This window comes from Nilaparvata lugens, chromosome 9 (genome assembly GCF_014356525.2).
Source record: "Nilaparvata lugens isolate BPH chromosome 9, ASM1435652v1, whole genome shotgun sequence".
Lineage (NCBI taxonomy): Eukaryota > Metazoa > Arthropoda > Insecta > Hemiptera > Delphacidae > Nilaparvata > Nilaparvata lugens.
Window position 1 is genome coordinate 2,596,840 of NC_052512.1, and position 25,672 is coordinate 2,622,511.

At 33.6% G+C, this 25,672-nt stretch overlaps 1 protein-coding gene and 1 long non-coding RNA gene across 2 annotated transcripts in view; both read right to left on the reverse strand.

The window, feature by feature from the left end:
• Window positions 1–1,868, reverse strand: part of LOC111057838 (RNA polymerase II elongation factor Ell) — a 93,302-nt gene extending 91,434 nt beyond the window's left edge. Inside the window, exon 1 of the mRNA XM_022345305.2 lies at window positions 1,475–1,868. Within this exon, the coding sequence (XP_022200997.2) occupies window positions 1,475–1,606 (132 nt within the window). The 5' untranslated portion in view covers window positions 1,607–1,868. The remainder of the gene's footprint in view (window positions 1–1,474) is intronic.
• A 5,263-nt stretch (window positions 1,869–7,131) lies between these two features.
• On the reverse strand, window positions 7,132–11,755 carry LOC120353002. Its single transcript, XR_005572138.1, has 3 exons — window positions 9,900–11,755; window positions 9,223–9,331; window positions 7,132–7,344 (listed from the first exon to the last, which is right to left on the reverse strand). It is a non-coding gene; the product is annotated as an uncharacterized LOC120353002 (long non-coding RNA).
• Between the last annotated feature and the right edge of the window lie 13,917 nt (window positions 11,756–25,672).

The window sequence follows — 25,672 nt, forward strand, 5'->3', positions numbered from 1 at the left end:
TAAGATACATTCTCAAGCCCAATATTGTTTTAGAAAGTAAGAATGTAACTTAGCCTACAACCAGAATTTCAAATTGACTAAGTTAGACCTAAATATTTCCCTTTTTTAAGAAATACTAGAAATAACTTTTTACCAAATTATTCGAAATATATCAAATTACACTAGATGAATGTTCTAGGTAGTTTAGAGAACAAAAGCCAATAGGGTTAAAAAATGGGTTTCAGATGAAATTTCTAAATCGTTCATAGAAGATAATTGAAATGTTTAATATGAATTTATTTATTTATAGCAAATAGACTACTAACTGTATTATAATTCATAATGCTATTTAATCTTAATCATTTTTGAATGATCAATCTACATAACTTAAGTAAAAACCATTCAACTATTTTGGTTGAAATATTTAAGAAGACCGTCTTCAGGATTTAATCTGAAAATTTCATTGAACAGTTTCCAGAAAAACAGCCTAAACGATGAACAAGAGTCAACTACGAATTTGTAACCCAAGTAAACAACGAACATCTGAAAAGATGTTTTGGTGGCTATCTCAAAAACTGGTTTACAAAATGTGATTTGGATAGAAACATTGAAATATGACTCAATCATCCATGCAGAACAGAAATATGCTTAAATTTACAGTTAAAATTGTCAATATTGTTGGAAGTATTTAGCTAGGTCAACTTTGACCCTCATACTTGTATCTCCAATCTATGATAATATTGACAAAAACATCTATGTGGAAGAATTACGATTACATGAATAAGACATAGACTAATCATAAATCAAGAAAAAATCATAATTGGGGCATCAACAATGATGAAATGATACTGGGGCAATGATAGCCTAATCAAAACCAGTAACTCCAGAATTTTTCTACAAATTTTATTCATCCCATATTGAATGGATTATGCTGAAATGCTCCAAAAAAGCTTTGTGTTCAAGAATTTACCCTATATTATAACAATAAAGGTTTGGATTTCAAGCTGGATGAAAACCAAACGTTGTTATAAAAAGCAAATAATACGACACTGCACACCTAAATTGGTCAAGCACTTTTCAAGGTTAGAAGACATTTTACGAGTGAGTGACAAACATTTTGATTGCATCTCAATTAAAATTATATTGTATGACTGATGAATTGGTATATTATGGTATTTTTATGTGATAAAATCTCATTCTAAAAGGCTACAATAGAAATTTAACCCAATTCTTTAACCTAGGCATGTTGACGTGGCGAAATTAACTAAATTATATAATAAATTGAAAAAATCAATAGCTTAACAAAATGCAGAATTCTTCAACGGAACAAGATTGAATACCGAAATTTTAATATTTGTACAGAAAATGTAAAACTATTGACATTGGCTAAGCAAAATATGGCGACTTTATTAGCACACAACTGTTACACCATCTAAAAATATAAACATGATTAACAATAATAATGTTAAACAGAGAGTTATAAAAATTAGCTCACCTTATTTCTGATGTATTCCTCAATTGCACGGTAAGCTGAATCGGTCAATTTCACAAATATTAAAGACTTATTTTCGTTTAAATTTCCTTGTGATGACAATCCATACTTAACACCTGCTATAAGCGCCGCCATTTCTATTATACACTCACACTTGAAAGACCAGCTGACGTTTAGTAGTCAAATGAGAAACTTCAAAATTCATTTTCCACTATCATTTTTGCTCATTCACTATTATAAGCGACCGATAAATTGAGATAACTGATTCAAGTCGTTGAAATTGTTTAAACCGAACTGATATGGATTTGAGAAAATTATAAGAACAGCATAACGCATTCCTATGATAGAAATTTCTGATTACGTTCAAACGTTCGCAATGAACTGAAATCGTAATGCAACAATGTTCAGATGGCAGCACCAATCAGACCAGTTTCATTCAGTTGGTTGATTTCGGCTAATACGTCAATGCGCTCGCGCCAAATTTGAATTCCAGTGCTGTCGATCGTTTTTGATGTATACTATCACGAATCACTCTGCATCTATTCTCTCAGCATCCTCAACTGCAGTAACCCCCACAAATTTCCCCGCAAGAATCCTCTCTATCTCCGCCATAACATTGGCATCCTTAAGTTTTACCATTACGCCATGTCAATTACCTTCGTTCGTCCTCTTCCTCATCACTGACTTAATCCTCCCGACTACATTGTAGTGGTCCAAGTTTATATCCAGGTAAGGTTTTTACTGCTGTGAAGCTATTCCTATATATCTTGAATCTTGAAAGAGCCAATTATTTGTAAAGATGCAGGCCTACAGTTTAAACATTACCATGCTGCTTCTGATTTATTCCATTATAAAAATAAGAAATATTTTTTAGCAGTCCTATAGATATTACTTATCTGATTATATATATAACTGTATCTAACAGTTATAATGATTATATAACTTATCCAACTGTATTTGAGAAAGTATCAATTGTAATTGAGAATAGTCATTATTGTATTTGAGAAAACTTCAGATGTAAATGAGAATTGTATTTGAGAAGTCATCACTTGTAATTCAGCATAGTGAAGTTCATTTGAGAAAGTACCTATCAATTATTTTAATTTGAGAATATGCGATTTGAAATCGAGAAGTTGTCAGTTGTAATTAATTGGTAATATGATAATATATTTTAATATTCAATAGAACTTTTAGTTGAAAAAATGATTTTCAAGCCCAGATAAATAGCCAACGTTGCCAATTCATAGGAATGATATTTATTAATCATTCGTGAACAGTACAGGAGAAATACTTCCACTATTGAAAATATTAATTTGCCCCCATGTAAAGCCCATGGTAGTAATTGGAATACTGTGTACGTATGTAGTACAATATCCTTACCTGCTCAAAATAATCAAACATCAACTGTATGCTACAGAAGAATGTCACAACACAAGTCAATTGGAAAGTTTTCTCATTTTCAATTGATATCTTCTCATTTACATTTGACGGTTTCTTGAATATAATTCACTAGGTACTCTCAATTACATGTGATGACTTCACAAATATAATTGACTATTCTTGAATACAATTGATACTTTCTCGAATTAATTTGTTTTTGTCTCAAATACAATTGGAAAAGTTATAGACTATCCATATGTGTATGTATGAGGAAAGTTCCACGTTATTATAAGCTCAATCTTCTCTTAGAATTTAGAAGTACCGTAAATAATAAAGGAAATAATATTATAATGTGGATCTATTATTAAAATGTTGACTAAAAGAAAAATACTTTATATAGTGATAATGTATATTTTGATGAATTGATGAGAGTAGGCTACCGTACTTAATATATTGATTGATTGATAGAATCAATTAAAAAATACTTATCATACCGGTAATTGAAGACTGCAGTGGCATGGATTCCAGAAATCCACAGAAGAAAAATCATTTACCAAGCAGGAAAAACAGTCGAACAGTTGAATTTTATAAATTATAAAATAAATAGGTACCAATCAATTGTCTGGAAACTTTGAAAACAAAAAAATATTGATTGCCTTTAAGTCTCATAAATCAATAAATTATTGCTAAAGCCAAAAATTGTTTTTCAAAGAGTTATAGAGAGGAATTGATTACCAACAATCTGAGAAGTGAAGACCAGTACCGGTTTTATGAAAATTCTTTATTTTTTGACCCATTCAAATGATTGACAAATTTTAATGGAAAACGGCCTAATACTGCATAGTCAAAAGGATGCATAAAAAATTGTAGAACAAGCGGACGGCATTTCGAGCAAATCCTGCTCGCATACATGTCCTGAAACTGTTTTCTATTGACTGGAAAATGTTTGCTGGCAAAACACCCCAACTCCTAATATCTGCTATGGTGTAATGTATTGAAGTTTCTAGATTAATGTAAATAAAAATCATATTGTTGAAAAACTTTTACCTAAATTTCAACTACCCAAGTGAAATAATCAATTACAGTTATTCTTAACTTATGCCAAGACCAAAAAGGCTACCTATGTAGCATTGATTATTGTTTGAAATATTCTAAAATAGTTCACAAATGACATGCAAAACTTTAGCCGGATGCCTTAGCATGCACTGCAACTAACCCCCAGCGGTACCCAGTCCTATCACTAAAGCTCTGTTAGTATTGGTCCAATCTTAAAAAAACAGGTACCAATCGATAGGTGATTGAAATTACTAAAAAAATTATTCTTGTAATTTTTTGGAGAACCAACGGTTTCTGAGTTATCTGAGAAACAAAAATTTTAAATGTAGTCCAGGCAACGAATGCTCAAATAAAGGTATAGAGGGAAAAGTTTGGAACACAATTTCAAACTGAACAGCTCTTTTAAGGATATTAAGAGGATTAACATATCAAAAGTCCTCACCCCTTCCCCCTGTGCTAAAGGGGTGGGGGTGGTTTGAAAGTACCATTTTTTCATTTTAGATAGCTTACAAGATTACCAACAAGTTTTGTCCTTAAGATATTTTCCATATCTCTAATAGTTTCTGAGATATCCGCTCTTGAAGATGAGAATTTAAAAAAAAACACTTTTGCCTCCAATTTTTTCATCTTTCCGGTCTTATAATTTATGAACGATTGATGAAAAAAATCCGTGCTGATTATGAGCTGATAGAGCATCAAATTATCTCCAATTTGATGTATATTTTCACTATTTTACGCATTTCCCTACTACTGTAGCAGCAGTTTTAATGTTGAGAGTGAAATTTTCTATTCAGCAACAATAGATCAGTTGACAATGGAATTTGGAGGGAATGTTTGGAACACGATTCTCGACTTCGCAGCTTTGTTAAGACTAGTTTGGAGGTGAGCAAATCAAAAATCCCAACCCCTACATCAAATGCTGAAGGGATAAGGGTAGTTTGAAAGTTGCATTTTTCACATATTACTTACATGCTTATATCTTGGAAACAATGCATTCTATTGACATAATCAGCTACATAAAAATGAAGCTTAATAAATTTTCTACAAGTTTTGTTCAGTATAGATTTTCGATAAATCCGATACTTTTCAAGATAGTATATACATGTTCTAGAGTGATGTATTTTCGAGAATCGAAATTTTCTTATATTTTTTCCCTCTTTCAAGTCTTATAACTTTCCAACTATTCATAATACAAGAATGTGCTGATTATGAGATTGTAGAACATTGAATTATCTTCCATTTCATGTATAATTCGACTATTCCACCCATTCCCATACAACTGTTTCAGCAGTTTTAGTTTTGAGTGTCTTTGTTTGGTAGGAAGTTTAGAAACACCCCCTGTGTTTAGTTCCGCAGACGTTCCAATAGATACTAAATATGAATGTCCATAGTCTAATGGAGCACACTGCCAATATATGATGACAGAATAGTGTTATATTCGAAAAAGTCACTTGTTGCAAATCTTGAGATTTGTCACTCAAAACTAAAACTGCTGCAACAGTCGTGTGGGAATGCGTGAAATAGTCGAATCATACATAAAATGGAAGATAATTTAATGCTCTACAATCTCATTATCAGCACATTCTTGTTTTATGAATTGTTGAAAAGTTATAAGACTTGAAAGAGGGAAAAAATATAAGAAAATTTCGATTCAACTTTCAAACTACCTTTATCCCTTCAGCACTTGATGTAGGAGTTGGGATTTTTGATTTCCTCACCTCCAAACTAGTCTTAACAAAGCTGCGAAGTCGAAAATCGTGTTCCAAACATTCCCTCCAAATTCCATTGTCAACTGGTCTATTGTAGCTGAATAGAAAATTTCACTCTCAACATTGAAACTGCTGCTACAGTCGTAGGGAAACGCGTAAAATGGTGAACATATACATCAAATTAAAGATAATTTGATGCTCTATCAGCTCATAATCAGCACGGATTTTTTTCATCAATCGATCATAAATTATAAGACCGGAAAGATGAAAAGATTGGATGCAAAAGTGTTTTTTTTTTAATTCTCATCTTCAAGAGCGGATATCTCAGAAACTTCTAGAGATATTGGAAATATGTTAAGGACAAAACTTGTTGGTTATTTTGTATAAGAATATATCAAGAATACTGCTTATCAAGTGAAGAGTGAATAACTATATCCATTACATTACTATAGAGTAAATAAGATAATTATTATCCATTAAAAAATCTTCCTTGTTTTTGAGTATTTTTGAGAATTGACCTCGCACTTGTTTAATTTGAGGGTGTTGAATCCGAATCTGAAATCGCGAATTTTCTATCTTCATTTTGAAGCGATTCAGGTTGTGATGGATAGATGAGACATAAACGTTTCCTAGAAAAATTGACGAAGACCTGGCTGAGATTGATCAAAGAAAGCACAAACCTTCAAACCTCAGAAATTTTCAACTATCTCCCGTCTACACGACTCAAACTTAGCGCAAACCTGCCAGGTTTGCGCTAATATCGTTGTCGTGTAGACCGGGCATTATATATATTATGTGAATACTCTCATTAAATCAAAATAACCATAATAATTACTAGTACTTCTGTGAACAGTAGACCTCACGCAGTTTTCTCATCCACAAGTTAGTATCTGATGTCACCTGTCCCTAGTGGAAGTGATCAATAGAGATCAATGAAAAAAATGTATTGATATCAATAGGTATTTGGGTCAATACACATGAATTCATGGATATATATTATCCATGGTCATACATATTATCCATGGATATGTATTGATGTGTATTGGCCCAAATACCTATTGATATCAATACAAATCAATACATATCCATGGATATCAATACATATAACCAGCTGTATTGATATCAATACACATCAATACATTTCCATGGATATGTATTGATGTGTATTGGCCCAAATACCTAATGATATCAATACACATCAATAGGTAGCCATGGATATCAATACATAAACAGCTGTATTGATATCAATACAGATCAATAGCCATCTATAAGCAGCCTGTCCCCTTTAAAAAGAGGGAAAGAGAAAAAATCCTCTTTTGAATCTAGGAGAGCAGCTTAGGATGAAGATAACATTTGCAAGGATTATAATATTTTAACCCAGCTGCAACTGGCATCAGACAAGAGAGTATACCTGTTTAATTATCTATAATTAATATAAGTGGATTTGATTCAGTGAATAGATGTCTATTGACAAATTAATGAAAAATTAAGGGATGTAATTAGTTAAGACATAAATAATGTGAGAAGTTGTTTATTAAAATAACTCATATGCATATCATTTATCTATTAAGAAATGTCCTTATTGTGGTGCTCCAGAATACTTTAATCTCTTCCTGTTTAAAGTAGCAATTTTTTGAGCTACATACTGGTTTATGTTACTGTACCTCAATTCAATCTCAATTTTTGAAGCATTCAGATTTTCCTCCAGGATCCGGTGTTTGAACATTTCTAGAACAAATAACAGTTCAAAGTATACAATCTTTACAAATTAGAAAATAAGGATTTTATTTCCTGAATTAATCTGCTGGCAAATTTATTTAATAACCTAAAAATGTATTTAAATATGCATGAGTCTCCCTCTCGTGAAAGGAAAGTCCAAGATAACACAAGAGCGTTTTTTTTCACGTGAAAATTATGTCCTCACAGTTTTACATTATAACGTCATATTCTTGTGGAAAAGTCGAGAAAATCACATTTTTTCACGTGAAAAAAAGTGGAATTGTTCCAACTTATCACGTGAAAAGTACGTGAAACTGAAACTTAAAAATATTTTTTTTTTTTTACATTTTCACGTTATACTGAACATGTAGAAACTCTCAGAAAAGAATATGAATAAAACGGGGTTTTCTACATTTCGTGTCCCACATTTGGTCATTTCTTTCGCATGAAAATTTCCAAAAATTCACATGAAAATAACGTTTTTAAAATACATTTTTACAATATTTTATCATGAAAAGATGGAGAAGGATTACCTTAATTATTCTGAATAAATAACCTTTTCAATTCTTTATTTTTACATTAAAAAACTATAAAACTTTTGAATAACGACAATATAATGTGAAGTAAATTCTCTACCCTAACTTTACAATAATTTTACACAAAACTGAATAAAAATTAAATTCAACTATAAAGTCCTATTCAGACAAATGGATTTTTCCTAGTAAGTGATATATGCAATTTAACAGCTGGACACTGTAAGTACAAAAAGAAAGCTCATTTTCATTTGTAATCATTCAACAGCTGACAAATTTCAAATATTTTTCATGTATGCTTCTTTTTTCAGACGTTGGACTTTGTATCAGCCATTTGCTTGTATAAAATAAGCTTTGCATCACCCAATGGAAAAAAAACATAAATGTCTGGATGGCCAATAGGGAGATTTTTGCTTTAATAAAATGGTGAAACAACAATAATTTAAATTAAAATTGGATTTATTTTCAAAACATCACAGTCTTCAACCCTTCAATAAGTTGGAGACTGTTGTAGATATAATACTGTAACTTTCAGGATGAGTTATTGGTCGAATACTCCACCTTTTGACATATAACTGAATTTCAACCCCTCATTAGGGGGTGACTCGGGGGTTGTAAGATTTTGAATGTAAATACCCATTGTGTATTATCTTAAAAGTCTTCTCAAAACGAGAAAGATGACATCAGTAAGAATCTTCAATGATACTTTTATCCAAAATGGCGGCTGATTGAAGTTTTGGTTTTTAAAGAAATAATTGATAAAATTCAATCAGCCGCCATTTTGGATAAAAGTATCATAGATGATTTTTATTGATGTCATCTTCCTACTTTTAAAAAGGCCTTCATAACTATGTATCACACAATGGGTGTTTACATTAAAAATATTTGAGTTACAACTCCTCATTTCATCACAAACTGTAACTTCAATCAGCCACCGTTTTGGATTCAAGTTTCATAGTACATTTTAATTGATGTTATGTTTCTTGTTTTAAAAATCCCTTTAAAATAATGTACCACACAATAGGCGTTTACATTAAAAATATTCGAGTTAAAACTCTTAAGTCATCATATTATACATTCTGAACCTAGTCAACCCCTTATGAAGGGGTTCAAATTCAGTTGTACCGTACGTCAAAAGTTAGAGTATTTGTCCAGTAACATATCCTGAAAGCTACAGTATTATATCTACAACAGTCTCTAATTTATTGAAAGGTTCCCATACATATGACTCACTCTGTATGATTACTAACTTATAATGATCAGCACAAAAGCCTAGAGCTCATGTGGACATCACCCATAGAAAAAATTGTTTGACTTTATATTCTGTTTTAAATTAATCAAAATTGAGACTTACTTAGATTTCTCTTTGCTGGTAAACCGAGTTTTTGAAGACTTCAGTCAGTGTTTGATTACTGCTTCCATGTCTTTTTCTTTTGTGTTGGAAAATTTCATCACTACAGCTCCTATCAGAGATGAAACAAAAGTTTACTTATAATTAAACATATTTCAAATAATATTTTTTGACTGGAAAATTGAAAAAAACACAGTCTCACTCTCTCTTATTATATTATAAAATATATATTGCTAAAATGAGAGGACTACACCGATAGTTTTTCTAAATTGGAATAATATATAAAGCTGTTAATATAAAAAAATGAATCAATTGCTTGCTGGAAAAAGTCTAAATAAAGCCTGCTGGTCCAGAAAACAACTGAATAAATTCTAATAGAAAGCAATTTAATTGTATCTTTTAATGATAGACTGTTTCAAAAAATTGAATCTATGATTGACGTGAAATTAAAAACATTTCTAAGTGTGACTAAGGACAATCATGAACATGATCGTGTTGACAGCTTGAATAAAAGTGTAGAAGAACTGACTAAATACTATGATGGACATAATAGTAATTTTAATCAGAAAATTGATTTACCCGATCAGGTAAATAACAATAGTGACAGTGACTTGATCTATATGCATGATCAGTTGAATGATAATAATCATCTTCTCCATCCGTATGTGTCTCAAACTTACCTGTTCCAACAATCAATGTTAGTAAGTCTAATGATAACAGCTGGGCTTCAGTAGTTAGTAGGAAAAATAGGAAACCTAAAAACCCAGTTCCTGGAAACAAAGGACAACGGCCTGTGAGTTCAAAGTTGCAGGGTAATATAAATGTTAAAAATAATAGAAAATTTATTACTGGTAACATGACCGGTATTGACTATCTGACAGTTTTTGATCGTAAAATGTTTCTGTTTGTCTCTAGATTAACTCCTGATACATCTTGCGAGAACCTTGAAGAGTTTTTGACCAAGCAGGATATAAACGATTATGTAGTTGAAAAACTCTCATCTAAGCATCCAAGCTCATATACTCATCTTTTAAAGTTGGGGTTCCTGCTAGTGTGTTTGAACGTGTTTATAAGCCGGAATTCTGGCCCTCCAATACATATGTTGCAAAATATTTCGCAAGAAAGCAAGTTGTTATGATCATTTAAACTCAAAGGCTTCTCTAAAAATTGCAAATAAATAGTTGATAATGTGAATAGCTCTGCTTCTGATGTTCAATCTAGTTTGGTGGTTGTTCATTGGAATACACAGGGGTTGCTTAATAAATTGTATGAACTTGTTAATCTAAACTCTAGTCTTGATCAAGATATACTTTGCATTTGTGAACATTGGCTGGGATCACTTGAACTCGGGGAGATTACAGTCTTTGGATATACTTGAGAGAAAAATAAGTTTTGCCTGTCTTAGACTTTTTAGGAGGGTGAATAGTCAGCAAGCTAGACAAATCTATGCGGAGGAAAACAAAAAGTACATTCAGTTGTGTAAAACTAAAAAAGCCGAGTATTATGATAATATTAGAAAATGCTTAGAAAATGTGCGCGACTCTAAACAGTTTTGGGACTCGGTGAAAAAGTTTAAAAGAACATCCTTCAAGTGTACAGGCCAGATAGATATTGGAAACTGGGTCAAACATTTTAAAAACTTACTTTCCGTTGAAGTTGAGGCAGATAAAATAGCATATGCCATACCGTTCATAGAGGACAAAAAACTAGATGCAAAAATAACGAAAGAAGAGCTGAATTTGGTATTGAAAAAGGCAAAATGTAATAAAGCTCCAGGCACTGACGGCATACCGGCAGAATTTTTCAAATCAGCTCCAGATCAATTCTTAAATTTGCTGCTCAATTTTTATAATTATATTTATGATACAGGATTGGTGCCTGACAATTTTTCGGAAGCGGTTATCTTCCCAATTCATAAAAAAGGTGATTTGAATGAAGTTGCTAATTACAGAGGCATACAATTCATCAATGCATTTGCAAAAATTTTCGCAGGAATTTTTCTGAATAGATTAAACGAATGGGTAGAGAAAAATGAAGTAATAAATGAGGAACAGGCGGGATTTAGAAAAGGATACAGTACCTATAGTGGATAATATATTCAGTTTATACAGCATCATCAATTTGAAACTGAGGAGAAGCAAAGATAGAGTTTATTGTTTGTATGTTGACTTCAAGGCCGCTTTCGATAAAGTAGATCGTAATGCTTTAATAAGTTGTTTCAGATTGGGTTGTCTAGCAAATTTGTGAGAATTGTCCAGAAATTATATGAGAATACACGGGCGTTTGTTTGGTGTAAAAATACTCAAAATAAGAAGGATGGGCTGAGTAATGCATTCTATACAGAGAACGGATTAAAACAAGGCTGCTTGTTGTCCCCGATTTTATTCACCCTGTTTATTAATGATATTTTTGATAATATGGAAGAAGGGATGTGGGTGGACGAGTTGAATATTAAAGGACTTATGTATGCCGATGATTTGATTCTGATTGCATCCACGCCGAAAGCATTACAAAAAATGATAATATGTTTGAAACATTACTGTGAGACGTGAGGACTTACAATCAATACCGACAAAACTAAGATAATGGTGATGAGAAGGGGAGGGAGACTGGCCCATCATGAGAGGTGGAACTGGGGAGAAGAGCGGATCGGAGTTGTAAACAAGTACAAATATCTAGGCGTAACATTCACTCCTCAGTTGGCGTTCAGTGAGCATGTCAGAGAGAGAGTGTCAGTGGCAAAGTTTGCATTGAATAATGTGTGGAATAGTTTTGTGGCCCAAAATGAAATAAACATGGAGAGTAAGTGAGTAATTTTTGATGCGGTTGTAAGAGCTCTTGTGAGCTATGGTGGTCAGGTGTGGGGATATAAGCAATTTGAAGAAATAGAACGGTTACACAGAGCCTTTATCAAGAAATTATTTTCGTTACCGCAATCAACACCCAATTATATCATCTATTTGGAAGTCAATAAGTATAATTTTCACCATTATTTGTTTGAGATGCATTACAGCTATATTATAAGAACCATTTCTTTGCGACCAAACAGGCTGCCACGAAAACTTGCACAGAAAATGTTTGAACAGAAAGTAGGATGGTATAAAGTGTGGAAAGAGCAGGCTGAAAAATATAACATTGAATTGCCAAGATGGGAGGAAGGAATGCGGGATGTACTAAGGCAAAGTTTGAATAATATTAATGAATGCATAAAAAACGAATGTAGAGAGAAATGGAGAGAAAGAGCAAGGCAATCTGTAAATTATACTGTCTATTCACGTTTGAACCCAATCACCGAACACAATAATTATATAGGAGCCAATCTCACCCGCAATAAGTCAATCATATTCAGATCAAGGGGAGGTCTATGGTACTTGAATAGTAGTGTGGGAAGAGAGGGGATTCAGACCATATGTACGTTATGCAATAGGAGGGAAAGGGAGGATACAATGCATTTTATCGGAAGGTGTCCAGTACTAGCAGAGATAAGAGGAGCGCATTTAGGCGATAGAGAGCTATCAGAGGATCAGGTGGTAGGGTTTTTGAATGGTAGTGATTGGAGGGCGCTGATAGGTTTTGTGAGGAATGCTTGGGCTTACAGAAAAATGCTAATACAGGAATATAATACTTGATGGTTTTCACTGCTTTTCTTTTTTTACTCCTGCATATGTAGTATAATGTAATTTCATATGTAATACTTTTGTTGCCATGATACCTTTGGTTGATTGATTCCAAAATTGTTTAAAATTTAGAATTTTTCAAATTGGATAAAATTCAATTTCAAATACTTGCATGTAAATTTTAAATCAATAAAATAGCTCAACTTGGCAGACGACCAACAGGTCATGTCATAATATATATATATATATATATATATATATTTGTGTAATCATCAAATTATTATTGATTGAGTGTCATGTTATGTTTTTTCTTGTATCAATGAATATATTTTCTATTCTCTATTCTATTCTATTCTACTTGTGTCAGTGCTTATTGTAGAGCTCATGGTAAAAGAGGTGGGTCTGCTATATTTTTGAAAAATGATCTGACTGGATTCAAAGTTGATTATTTAATTGAACTGTGTAATATTACATTTTTTCTCGATTAAAATCGAATCTTCAATTCAAGATCTATAAAACTTGATAGTAAATATCAGAGTAATCGATATGCGGACAACTTTTAACTGAGAATTTATCGTAAATAATTGTGTTGCACATTCCATGGTATCACCGAAACAGAGTTAACAGAATTAACAGATCATTATAAATATAGAGGATATATAAATTTGAAATAACAGTTTCGAAATAAAGTTTTAATGAGAACAAATGTAAAATGTAAATTCTTAACTTGTAATTTATAATTTTTTGGAATTTAATACCAATGACTGTTGTGGCCATTCTTGAATTGAGCGCATTGATTTAGCGCTGTTCCGTGCGGTGCTGCCTCCTGGCGGTGGATTGTCGAAAATTGTCGTCAGCCAAGGCTTTCTTGTCAGTCGGGAAAAAAGGCAGACTGAGTCAAGAGTGTACAAAGCCATACCGTGCCGGCTCACTTTATTTGTTATTTGTTATTTGTCTGGCCAGACATTATATGTCAATAATTGATTGAGGTGTTTAATGAATGTCGTGAATATTTGGGAGAAGCAAGGAGCAGTGAAATTAATATTGCCAAGCAGCTTGTAATCATCACCAGGCCACAGTGTCAGAGAATCAGAAAGGTATTTCCTTTCCCAAAGGTATTTATCCTTCTCATTTCTATATTCCATCCTGTATTTCGATTCCAATACCTTATAATTGATAATTTGGCACATATAAAAATTATGACTGGTGAGTCTATTATCTATACTAATTTGAGAATTTCCATAGCTTTGCTCACAGTAAATATTTCTTTCAATTCCAGCTTGGCAAGTATTTTCATTAAATACAATAATAATTTAGATACAGTCCTCTCACTCTACAAAATTCTTGGTCCTAACGAGCCTAATTATCATTGAATCAGTGAATTTATTGAATTTGAAACTTGCTTTTTCCATTTATTATTTATATTTAGATGTTGGAATCTCTATTTCAATACACAAGTTTTTTGTAATTGTCGGTACACGCTCAAAACAGGTTCAGGCTCAAGGTCAAATTGAACGACCTCATTATCTTCTTATCTCTGTCGAGCGTTCGACTTTATCAATCGATTATCAGCAAATAAACGATGAATATTATTGTAGTTATTGTTTTATAGCTTTGTACTTGAATGAGTCTGCTTTTCACTCGACTGATTGGAAGTAAAGAAACATCGAATTGGATGTTCTTTTATTGTTCCTATTTTGCCTTTCGTTTTTTGTCGTTGTGTATTTTTGTCATTTTGTATAGTATTTGTTTTTTATGTCATTTCGTTGGTTAATATGACAGAAAAGGTAGAAAAGACATTGAAAGTCTTGCAAGCAAGAAAACATAATTTATTCTTACGAATTCAGCGTTTGTATGACTTGTCAAAAGGCATTGAGGATAAAAAGGTTGCCGATCAATTCATAATCTTAGGAGAGAATCTTCCGAAGACATTGGAGGAATTCGAAAGTTGCATCTTAAGAATTCAAGAGTTGGAAATTGAGTTGAAAGAGGATTATGTTCCTGAATTCACAGATGCTCATCTCGATTTAGTGGCTTTCATTAAACAGGCATTGAAAAGATTAAATCAATCAGCTGAAACTGAAGTTGTATTAAATCCCACTGTTAAAACTCAATTTGCATCATCCTTGATTTTTGAATTTAGCGCATTGCCAGTATAGCCAACGTTTGGCAGATTTAGTCTGCATTGTTTTCAATATTTGTATCTTTGTAATAATTTCAATTTGTTGTCTAGTATTATTTGATTAATTTCAAATTTGTCCTTTTTCACTTGCTTTTGAATAATATTTGTGTTTTGTATCTTTATTCTTGCATTTCTCACTTGCGGAAATCATTGTAGGTAGGTTTTGCTCCACTCGGCTTGTGTGGCGCTGGTGTGCTGCTTCTTTGTTTCAACTCGATTCCGGAATGTGGGAATTGGCCAGCTCTTGTTTTCAATTTTCGAATTTGAATTTATTCCAGCTGAATATTCAGTACTTTCATGTTTCATTGGCATATTTGTGATAAATATTGGCCTAATTCAATCAAACAACTTGTATGTCTTCACGGATTGTGTTTGAATCTCAATCTTCTGGTAGGTGTAACCTCACTTTCCATTTGAACACGCTTTCCTGAACTCAATTTTAAGAATTTAGTTTAAAGCTCTTTCCAATTTTACATTGTTCATCTATTTCAATCTTTTTTAAAAAATGTCAATTTAGCATTTTGATTCCATTGCATTTCTGCAAAAATCCAAGATCATCAAGATTGCTTGATGTTTCTACAAATTTTTATTTCATATTCTTGTTTTCAAACTCTTTGTACACTGAACTCTGTGTAGTTCAGAGCGCTGTTGCTACAGTCAACATATTTTCTTACCGTAGGGTATTTTCTTTTCCTCTGTCCACAGTTTGGATTTTGGGAAACTCAATCAATCTCTCTCTACATCTCTCGAATCAATCTGCTACCGAATATGTTCTACAATTCTACCTACGATCGAATCTACCAATAAAGGTCTGCAGTCTCTATTGACAGTCGAAATTGCATCCACTTTGGGGTTCCATATACCCTCCCACTCACTTGGTCGACTGTGCAATTTAGCATTCCACTTTGGGGTTACGTATACCCTCCCACTCTCTGGCCGGTATGGTGATGATGCCGGAGCATTTCTTACAAATGCCTACAATCTTCGACAGCTTTCGACATCCTCAAGATACTCAGGTTGAGTAATTGTATATTCATCATAAATTTGTAATATCATCCATTCTTATTCATTCATTTATCTATTTTCATTCATTCATTATCATTCATACTGCTATTGTTCATTTACTTATATAGATTTATCTTACTTATGAGCTGTGCCTACAAAGGCAATCAAAGAGTTTGTCATTTCAGGACATTGAATAATATTCAAAATTTTGAATACAAAATCATTTTATTTTTCAATTTTGTTTCTTTACAATTTGAAAGTCTTTACAATTGGCATCACATTCAACTTATGTATTTTGAAACTTACATCACAATTAATTCAACAATAAAAATAACAATTATTCACTACTTGATTTTGCAATTATTCGCATTACCTATTGTTTTGGTAGGACGAGTTGTATTCAGGACTCAGCCTACCTGGTCCTCTATTAATTGTGCTACCAGAAAAGTTATTTTGATAGATATCAGGCGCATATTTATCATTATAAGTTTGGCCGTCTCTGGTCCGGATACTTCATATTGACATATGCTTAGAAAATACATTTATTCTTATTCATTATTTTACATCAATTGTGTAATGATTATTGTCTTATACTTTTATTCCTGTAGGGATATAGAATCTACTGCATGTGCATGTGGGTCAATCAAGAGAGTCGACCAATATAAATACTTAGGGGTTATTTTTGACAATCATCTGAGTTGGGTCCCTCATGTACAGAATTTGAAACAGAGGGTTAGGAGGTTGCTTTATGGTCTGTCTCAACTCAGTAATGTACTAGACATCAGGTTGTGTAGGAGGATTTATCATGCCTACGTGCAATCAGTGTTGCAGTATGGCATAATAGCATGGGGAGGGGTATCATCCACATGCCTGGAGCCACTGGCCGTTACCCAACGTACAATCATGAAGACCATCCTGAAAAAAGAACCCAGGTACCCCACGTCGCTGCTTTTCTCGGACTTCCCTGTGTTAAATTTAAGACAGCTATTTATTAAAACAATTCTTACATATATTAGGAAACATAAAATAGAACTTCTTGCCAACATACAGCACAATTACCATACTAGACTAAGAAATAACCATGGCTATTCTATCCCCAGATTAATGCATCGAATAGAACTTAAATCACTGTTCTACTTAACTCAAATTATCTATAGGAATTTGCCGGAAGACATGAGGGAGGCCGAGGGTTGCAGCGATGTGGTGTATAAAAGGAGGTTGGTGGGGTGGCTCTTTGGCTTGGGCTGGAATGGAGCTGAACAACTTCTTCTTTCACCCTACACGTAGCATCCCAGCATTGATTATATACTAATATTACATTTGCATCACCGCTTGTCTTGATCCCTTTGCTCTTTCACTTTTCTGTATCTTACTTTTATGATCACTCTGCGCTAACAAACAAAAACAAAATGTTTTGTCTTGTTTTTTTTTTCTCCTCTGATGTAGACAAAATGATATCTTATTAATTAAGTATGTTTGTAGTATATTATTATTATTTGATGAGATACATATTACTCTTACTTGATAAGAACTCTCCCTCAACCACAGACGAACAGTCTTTTTGGGGGAATTCCACTCTATATATGTATTATGGTAATAGTGTTTAATATGTAAAAAAAAATCTTTAATAACCTGTTTGAAATATTGTAAAAACAATGAAATGTATGCACTTTTACATATTCTTTTAATGTACCAAATGTGGAAATAAACTGATTTGATTTGATTTGATTTGATTTATCCATAGTGTTTATTTCTGTATGTTCAAGGGTAATATTTGTATGGAGTTGCTCATACTGATACATTCAACCAAGCACTTATGTCATTGTTCCCAACAATTGGATACAACACCAGTAGCCATCCAGTTTAAGAGGAGGTCGAACATTTTCAATTGAGGTATCGTTCCAATTTTCAATATGCCTCCTAAAGGCAAACGAAACAGCCTTCTCACTGTGAGAAGTGGCATCATTAAAAATCTATCTTGGCTTTATACTGAATATTTCAATTTGAAAATCAATGATGAAAATGATTTTCAAAAACTACTAGCAGTCAAAACAAAATTGCTCAACTTTGAGGAGCGTTATGAAGAGATAAGCCTGGAATTTGATTCAGATGACATTGATGACAATGAACATCAAATTGTCACAGAAAAATTTTTAATGTTAATTGCTAATGTAAATACAATTTTGAAAAATTATGATTCACAGCGGCAAGTTGCTACATTTCAAGCACCGGCAATGGAACATCAGTCACCAAACTCCTCTCCAGTTCCCAAATCACCGGGGTCTGTAGATCATAATAGTGTAATCAAAACAAATCAATCGCCATCTGCTTCAGTGACTGCTAATAATGTCAATTCTCTGCCTTTGCAACCCACTATGCCTATTTATCAAGGTCTACAATTACCAATGGTATCGTTACCAGAATTTTCAGGTTCCTTTGATTCATGGCTTGAATTCCGTGATACCTTTTCCAATATGGTTATTGAAAACCAAACTTTGGCTCCAGCTACAAAGCTGTATTATTTGCACAAAGCTCTCAGTGGTGAAGCCCTTGCACGCATTCAGAATATTCCTCCAGGGAATGGAAACTTTGAGCTTGCATGGAATCTGCTTACACAGAGGTACAATAACCCCAGATTAATTGCAAGTACCCACATTCAAGGTATTGAATCACCCCCAGCACTCAAGAAAAATTGTTCCAAATCTCTTAGAGCTTTCATTGATCACTGTAAATGTCACATTAATGCTTTAGAAGCGCTCAAATTGGATGTTCAAATTAAAGATTTACTTTACATGCAAAAAATCACTTCTCAACTTGACTCTAATATCTTGCGCGAATGGGAAAAATGCATTGAAATAAATGAAATCCCTACTATGGATAAACTGTGGGAATTTCTTGAAAATCAATGTAAGGTAATGGATGCTATTTCATCTCATAGCCCCTCAAATCCACCAACTAATCAAAAGGTTTTTACTCAAGCTACTTCAAATGCACCCAATGTTAGGCAAAATACTCGTCCTTTTGCTCAAAATAATACTTAGATTATATGATTAATAATTTCTTTGCATTCGAGCCATATTGATAACATAGATTACACAAATTTTTACACAAAATCTACTACAATTATATAAATATATATAAATATTTTTGAATTGGCCTACAGTTGCCGCCTATTAACTGCCGTTTTACTATTGGTGCATGCAAATTTTATTAGGTATTCATGCGCCTGGTAACTCTTATTTCCTGAATACATTAAATTATTTTTATTTGGTTTTTTATTTATGCTCTTTGCATGCTAGTGAATATTTTATATATTAATATTAATTCCATGCTACTAATAATTAGCCACGTGGACGGGTGTTTTTTCACATTGCACACCATCCGAATGCAATAAAGCTCTGCCAAGGGGTTTTGGTCAGATTCTACGTTCTTCGGTTTGATCGATCTCTAGGTCACCGATCTGTGAATACATCTACCTAACCTCAATCTTCAAATATTTTATAAATAATCTATTTATGAGTAATAAACTTCCTTCAAATCCTTTTTAAGTTCTTGTACCATTTAGCCAGAACAAGCTGATGCTATCTTATCTTGATTATTATCTGCTTGGCGATATTAGCCAATTACTTTATTTTTAGACCTATTACTATTTCTGTTAGGGCTTTTCATCTACCCAGATTTAAATATGTTACACGCGCCCCTGGGTTTGAATTCAAAATATTTGAGAATCACAATGTTTTTAATGAAAACCCACCCTTCAATACATTGATATACACTATACTTTATTTATAAATTATACTCTCCTACTTCTATCACATTTCGCAGACATATTTGCTGCATCTCCTTTATACCTTTATCAAAAACAATAACAAATTCTCCTCCTCAACACACATAAAATATCATAAATATAAACTTCTAAACACATTCCTCCTGACAGCTCTTAAAACATAGTAATTTTTAAATTCGCCGCTTGCAGGGCTGCCAACTTAACTACACACATTTCATAATTCTCATAAATGATTCCTTTTAGACAATAATTTCGATTCATAAACTTCTGGGCTTATATCTTATAGTATTTCTTAGGTCTTAATATAAATAATTTTCTATACATCAGGTACAATACTTTCTTTTGCTAATGGCTCTTTGGTTTTGGTAACTGGTATTCACTTTAAATCTTTTCAGGTAACAAACGTGGCATAATTAAAAGTAATAAATATAAAAACATATAAATAAATATATCGACATTAATAAATATAATAAATAACAATAATAAATAACTCTTTGGGTACAGTACTTCTTTTTATAAACATATGTTCAACAGATATTACATTCATTTGATTTGGGTGGCTTTGGTCAGCTGTTCGCTGTTCTACAATTCATAGTGTTACATGTTACAGCAGAATTTGCTATCGACTTTCATAACTAACCTAACTGCTCAATTTTTTCTCTTAAAAAGGTAATTAACAAATTTTAATTTTATTATCCCCGCTTGTGTCCTTTTTTATCTGATGTATATAATTTAATTACATATTTAAAAATTGTTCTTTTCCTTATTGCAGGCTTCTGACGGCTGGAAGGAATTAAAACATTGGATTGTTGCCACGAGGTCCTATACCAATATTAAATTTATTAAGGAAGGTTAGTAATTGGCTTGATAGTGTTGTTTTCCTTTGACTTCTTATCATATTTATTTCAAATTCTGTGATGTGGTTTGTAGAAATTTCGTGGCTTTCCCGTATCTTTTGGTTTTCTGCTTATAGCTGTTGTAGGCTGGCTAGGTTATCTGCTGTTGATTTGTTGATTGTTGAGGCTGTCCTATTACTAACTTATCTTCATGAATACAAAACCCCGGTATCTGGTGTATTCCTTTAAATAATTCCAAGCTTCATTTATGATAATTCCTTTTAATCCATTCTTTTTCCAATCAATCTGTACTCTTAACTCATCCTTCCTTTCATTATTTTCATCTAGTATTCTTAATTTCGGCTCATTATAACTCATTAGGTTTTGTAACAATAAACATTCTTATAATATTAAATTTCCAATCATCAATAATAGATCCATTTAACAACAACAATACAATATTTTTCGTCCTATCCACAACACAGTCTTTTATTAATATCACAGCCATGGTAATCCACACAATACAATAAATCAAAACACTAATTAGTTCTTTAATAATATAATTTTTCCACATATAACAGCCCGGTACTTCCATTTTATTAATATAATTCCTTATTTCTTCCACTCTTATTAACCACTTTCCATTCTTCATTAGTCCATCTTCCATTTCCTTTTTGCCCATGCACGAATCCGTAATAGTCCTTTTAGTAGCTCCGTTTTTATCCCATTCTTTTGGCCTATTCTTCCGGTCACATCGCTGAATATCTCTCTTAAAGCGTATGTGCCGCGGATGCATGACGTCGGCAATCTCTTCCTGTCCTCCTTGGTGCCGGTCCGGAATCCTCCTTGGCCTCTTGAAGCGTGCATGCGGCTTCCATCGGCGCGCGCGGTTCCTCCTTCGCTTTTTCCGCCTCCGGGCCTTGCGATGCATCTTCTTCTTCTCCCGTATGCCGTCCTCTCCGTCCTGATGTCGGCTGGGTGTCCTCGGGCGCTTGCGTCTCCGGGCCTTATGATGCATGCCTCTTTTCTCCTGCATGCCGTCCTCTCTGGTGTCGTCCTCTTGGTCCGGGTCCTTGGTCTGCTGTGGGGTCAAATGATGCGCGGTGCGGTGGCGGTCTCTTGATGCGCGAGTGAGACGTTCAAAGCGGATAGTATGGTGACGGTCTCCTCCTGGCAACTGTTTATTTTTAGCAGTGATTCTTCGGTGGCAGGTTGCTCTTCGGTGGGGAACAGGAAACTTAATAGAGGCTGATGCTTGCGGCTGGCTTTAATTGCATGTTGGGCGGCGGTTTTTTGTGATAGGCTGTCTTGTATGGGATCCTGTGTGTCTGGTGGTGGGTTATCTTGTGTTTCTTGTAACAAAGTCTCCGGTAAATCAATTCTGAATGTGGTGTATGACGTTGAAATATCCTGCTTTTCTTGGTTTGTTTCATTTGAGCTTGTGCTTGTTATATCGGGGGTATCATATAGTCCTGGTTTATTAGCTGTAGTTTTCTGTATATCTGGTGGCGGGTCGTTGGGTGCTGGGTTCCGGATTTTTTGTTGATTCAATCCTATTGCATGTGCTAATGTATAGTTTGTACTTATTTGATGAGGTGGCGGTTTGTAATTTCTGTTGTAGCTGTTTTGTGTATTATTATTATGTGAGTTTAATCGATCACGGCCATCATAGTGATTCCTATGATTGCTCTGCTGGGCATATTGGTTGGTTGTACGATTTTGAAATTTTTCCTTATTCCAATTACCATTTTGCCTGTGCTCATAGCGGCGTTCAAATTGGGGAGCAGATCGGTAGCGATCATATGATACCGGTTCATAATTTTGGCTGTTATGCGGATTAAATTTTGAATTATGCTGATTTGATGCGTATCTCTGGTCTGAGCGGTGGGTTGATATTGCCATTACAGACTGTATGCCATATAAATGGTTAATCAGCTGCTTACAATCAGTAATGGGTTGTGTGGCGAGTGCCATTCTAACTTGATACGGTAGCTTCTTTAAAATAATGCTTGCTAACGCCGATTCATTAATGGGCTCGCTCAGTTGAGAATTTTTAAACTGTATGGCAGTGACGAAAGTGGTACATGCACCGTCTAAGTTAGGGTTGAAATCGCATGATATGATGTCTGCTAGCACGTCCAACTGTTTACTTCTGCTCCAATACTGTTCCAGGAAGACAGCGACAAACTCATCCAATGATGTAAATTCATGGGCTCTACTCCGAAAAAACATCAGGGGTTCGCCAATCAATAAATTAGTCAAACGGAGACGCCAAAAATTCCAAGAGGTAGGTGCAAGAGTTTGTACTAATTTTATCTGATCAATGAATGGTTGAGGTTGCAAATGGCGATCAGTGTTATCAAATTTTCCTAGTCCTTGTAATATACTATGTACGTTGAGGTTGTCTGTTTGAATTCCTTGAGGTTGTTGTTGAATATGATTTTCCAATGCTATTATTTTTTCCTGTGTGATCTGCCATTGACTATTATGTGTAATTTTATTTGCGTTTATTTCTTGATTTAGTTGAGTCAGAGTGGATTTCTGAATTAGTAGAGTTCCATTTAAAGCTTTACAGGTTTCAGTGTTTTGATTGATGCTACCTTGCAGTTGGTTCATTTTTGTGGACATATTAATCTGTTTGTTTTGTATTTCTTTAATATTGCTAATATTTTTGTCAACTGTAGTTGTTAAGTTTTGATTGGCAACGGTAATTTGTTTGTGGATTTCTTGGTGGCAATCGGCCTTAATGTTATTTGTTATATCCTGAATAGGTGTAGTGATTTGTGTATTTAAGTTGTCTATCCTTTCATTGAGTTCACATGTAACCGTATCTAACCTTTCCGATAATCCTGCCGTAACTTTATCCTGACTTTCTTTTTGTAGGGTTATCATTGCTTTTAACTCTTCCCTATGACTCTCTACTTTAGTTTCAATATTATCCAACCGTTGTTCTACTGATTTTATAGCGCCTGTGGTCTCTTTCATACCCTGTTCCACTGTCTGTTTATTTTCCTCTTTTACTGTAGCAATCTCCTTTTTAATCTCCTGCATCATACTATCCATTGTTTTTTGTAACATAATGTTGAAAGTGCTACTCGTTTGTTCCATTAGTACCTTTTGAAGCGGATCTAATTCTGTGATTGAAAATATACTTTGTTTGCCCAGGTGTGACTCGGCCTCCGGCGATGCGGGTTCTGCAGACTGCTCCTCGCCCCCTTCAAAGTTGATCTCTACTATCCGTTGATTCAAGGGTGTGTCAGCGGCGTCGATTCGAGTGGAGGATAGAGGTTGCAGACCTGGTGGATCGAAGACTATCGACCCGACGCTTCCTGGTTCCCTTTCTCGTGGCGTATTGGCATCTACCGTGGTGGGGTTCGATGTGCTCGGAGTCGACAAAGTGGGATCTGTGCAACCGCCGTACATATATGAAACTTCAGAGTTTGCGGGAGTGTGATTCATTATGTCAAATGTGATAAATGCTAATTAAACAGTGATAAAAATGATAAGCGAAAATGCTTAAAAAAGAGACACAACCGGGACTTACAGTGAACAGTGATGTGTAAAGTGTTTGGATACTCTTACAACCAGGTATTTATACTTAAGTTTTTTACAATGCTTTAGCGCCCTCAATGTTTTGTTGATTTATTTTGGCTAGTTTACAGGCTGCGACTTATTTTCCAACCGGCTTAAACACCTAATATATTTTTGACTAGAAAGTAATAGCAGTTTAGGCTTATAAAATATAATCTCTCTCTATAAACATGTAATTTTTCACAGTACTAATAATATAAAATTTTCTTTAAAACATATAATTTCTCTCTATTTAAAGCTCTTGTTTCCCCAAAAAGTAATACAAATATTCCTTCGCCAGTTTTCCTCACAACTCGTATAAGTTATCTATAATTTTCACTATGGTTATTGACCTAATTTCAAGTAATTATTCAATGAGCTTGGCTCTCATCATCAGTCCCACGTTGGCACGACATGTATTTATGTCACGTTATTCTTTATATAAAATAACGATTAGCCTCCTGCTTGGCATCAGTCGGTAAAGCATGAGATTTAATATAATAGGGCGTGGTTTTCTAATAGTATTCAGTCTTAAAAAATCTTGATAGGCCTAGATATGGGCTTCTCCAATAACTCTTGTAATTCAATAATAATAAATATATATATATAAATGATACTTATACTATAGAGATGAGGAATATAAAATAAATTGCACACCATGAAAATTTTACACATATATTACATAATAATGCAAAGATCAGTCGAGGCAAAAAATATATATAGAGCGATAAAAAATATAATATAAAAATAGAACAATATTTGAAATCAATAAAAATATCACAGGCTAACTTTATATTCTAGATTTATGGCACGAATCATTACCATGTGCCTTTATCTTGAAATCATATGCAATCTTTGGCATGTAGCTGTGACATGTACTTGCTAATACTTGTCGGCTTGGATAATTCAATCATAAATATGTGCTCTAAGATCAGCTTGATAAATTAGCCACTAATAATCCAAATATATCTATATATTAAAATCTCTAGTATTTAGTAGATTTATTTGTATCGAATATATATTTTTATCTCAGGGTGCAAGATTCGGCACCTGACGGAATAGGTAGAGCCATTCATCTAGTGAATTAGAACTATGATAAATTATCGCAAATTGTATTGCAAAAAATTAAATATTGTATGCATATGTTTTAATAGCCTAGATTTCGTACTTCTTTGATTAAACAGAAATTTCTAAAATATTGATCTATATATTTTCTTTCAATTAAATACCTTTAATACTAATTTTTACTTGCGCAAGTATTAATCTTATTAATTTCTTAATTTATAATAACCCTTTCGGCGAGCTAGCTTTGATCATCAGATTATTTCGAAGCACTAGGGCGCCCATCACTAAATTCAAATTTAAATCACTCACGTGTCGAAAATCTTCTTGTAAGCCGCCGATGTCGATCCAACTCCATGCGGTCCGGGAATATGGTAGCCGGAATCGTCTCCTC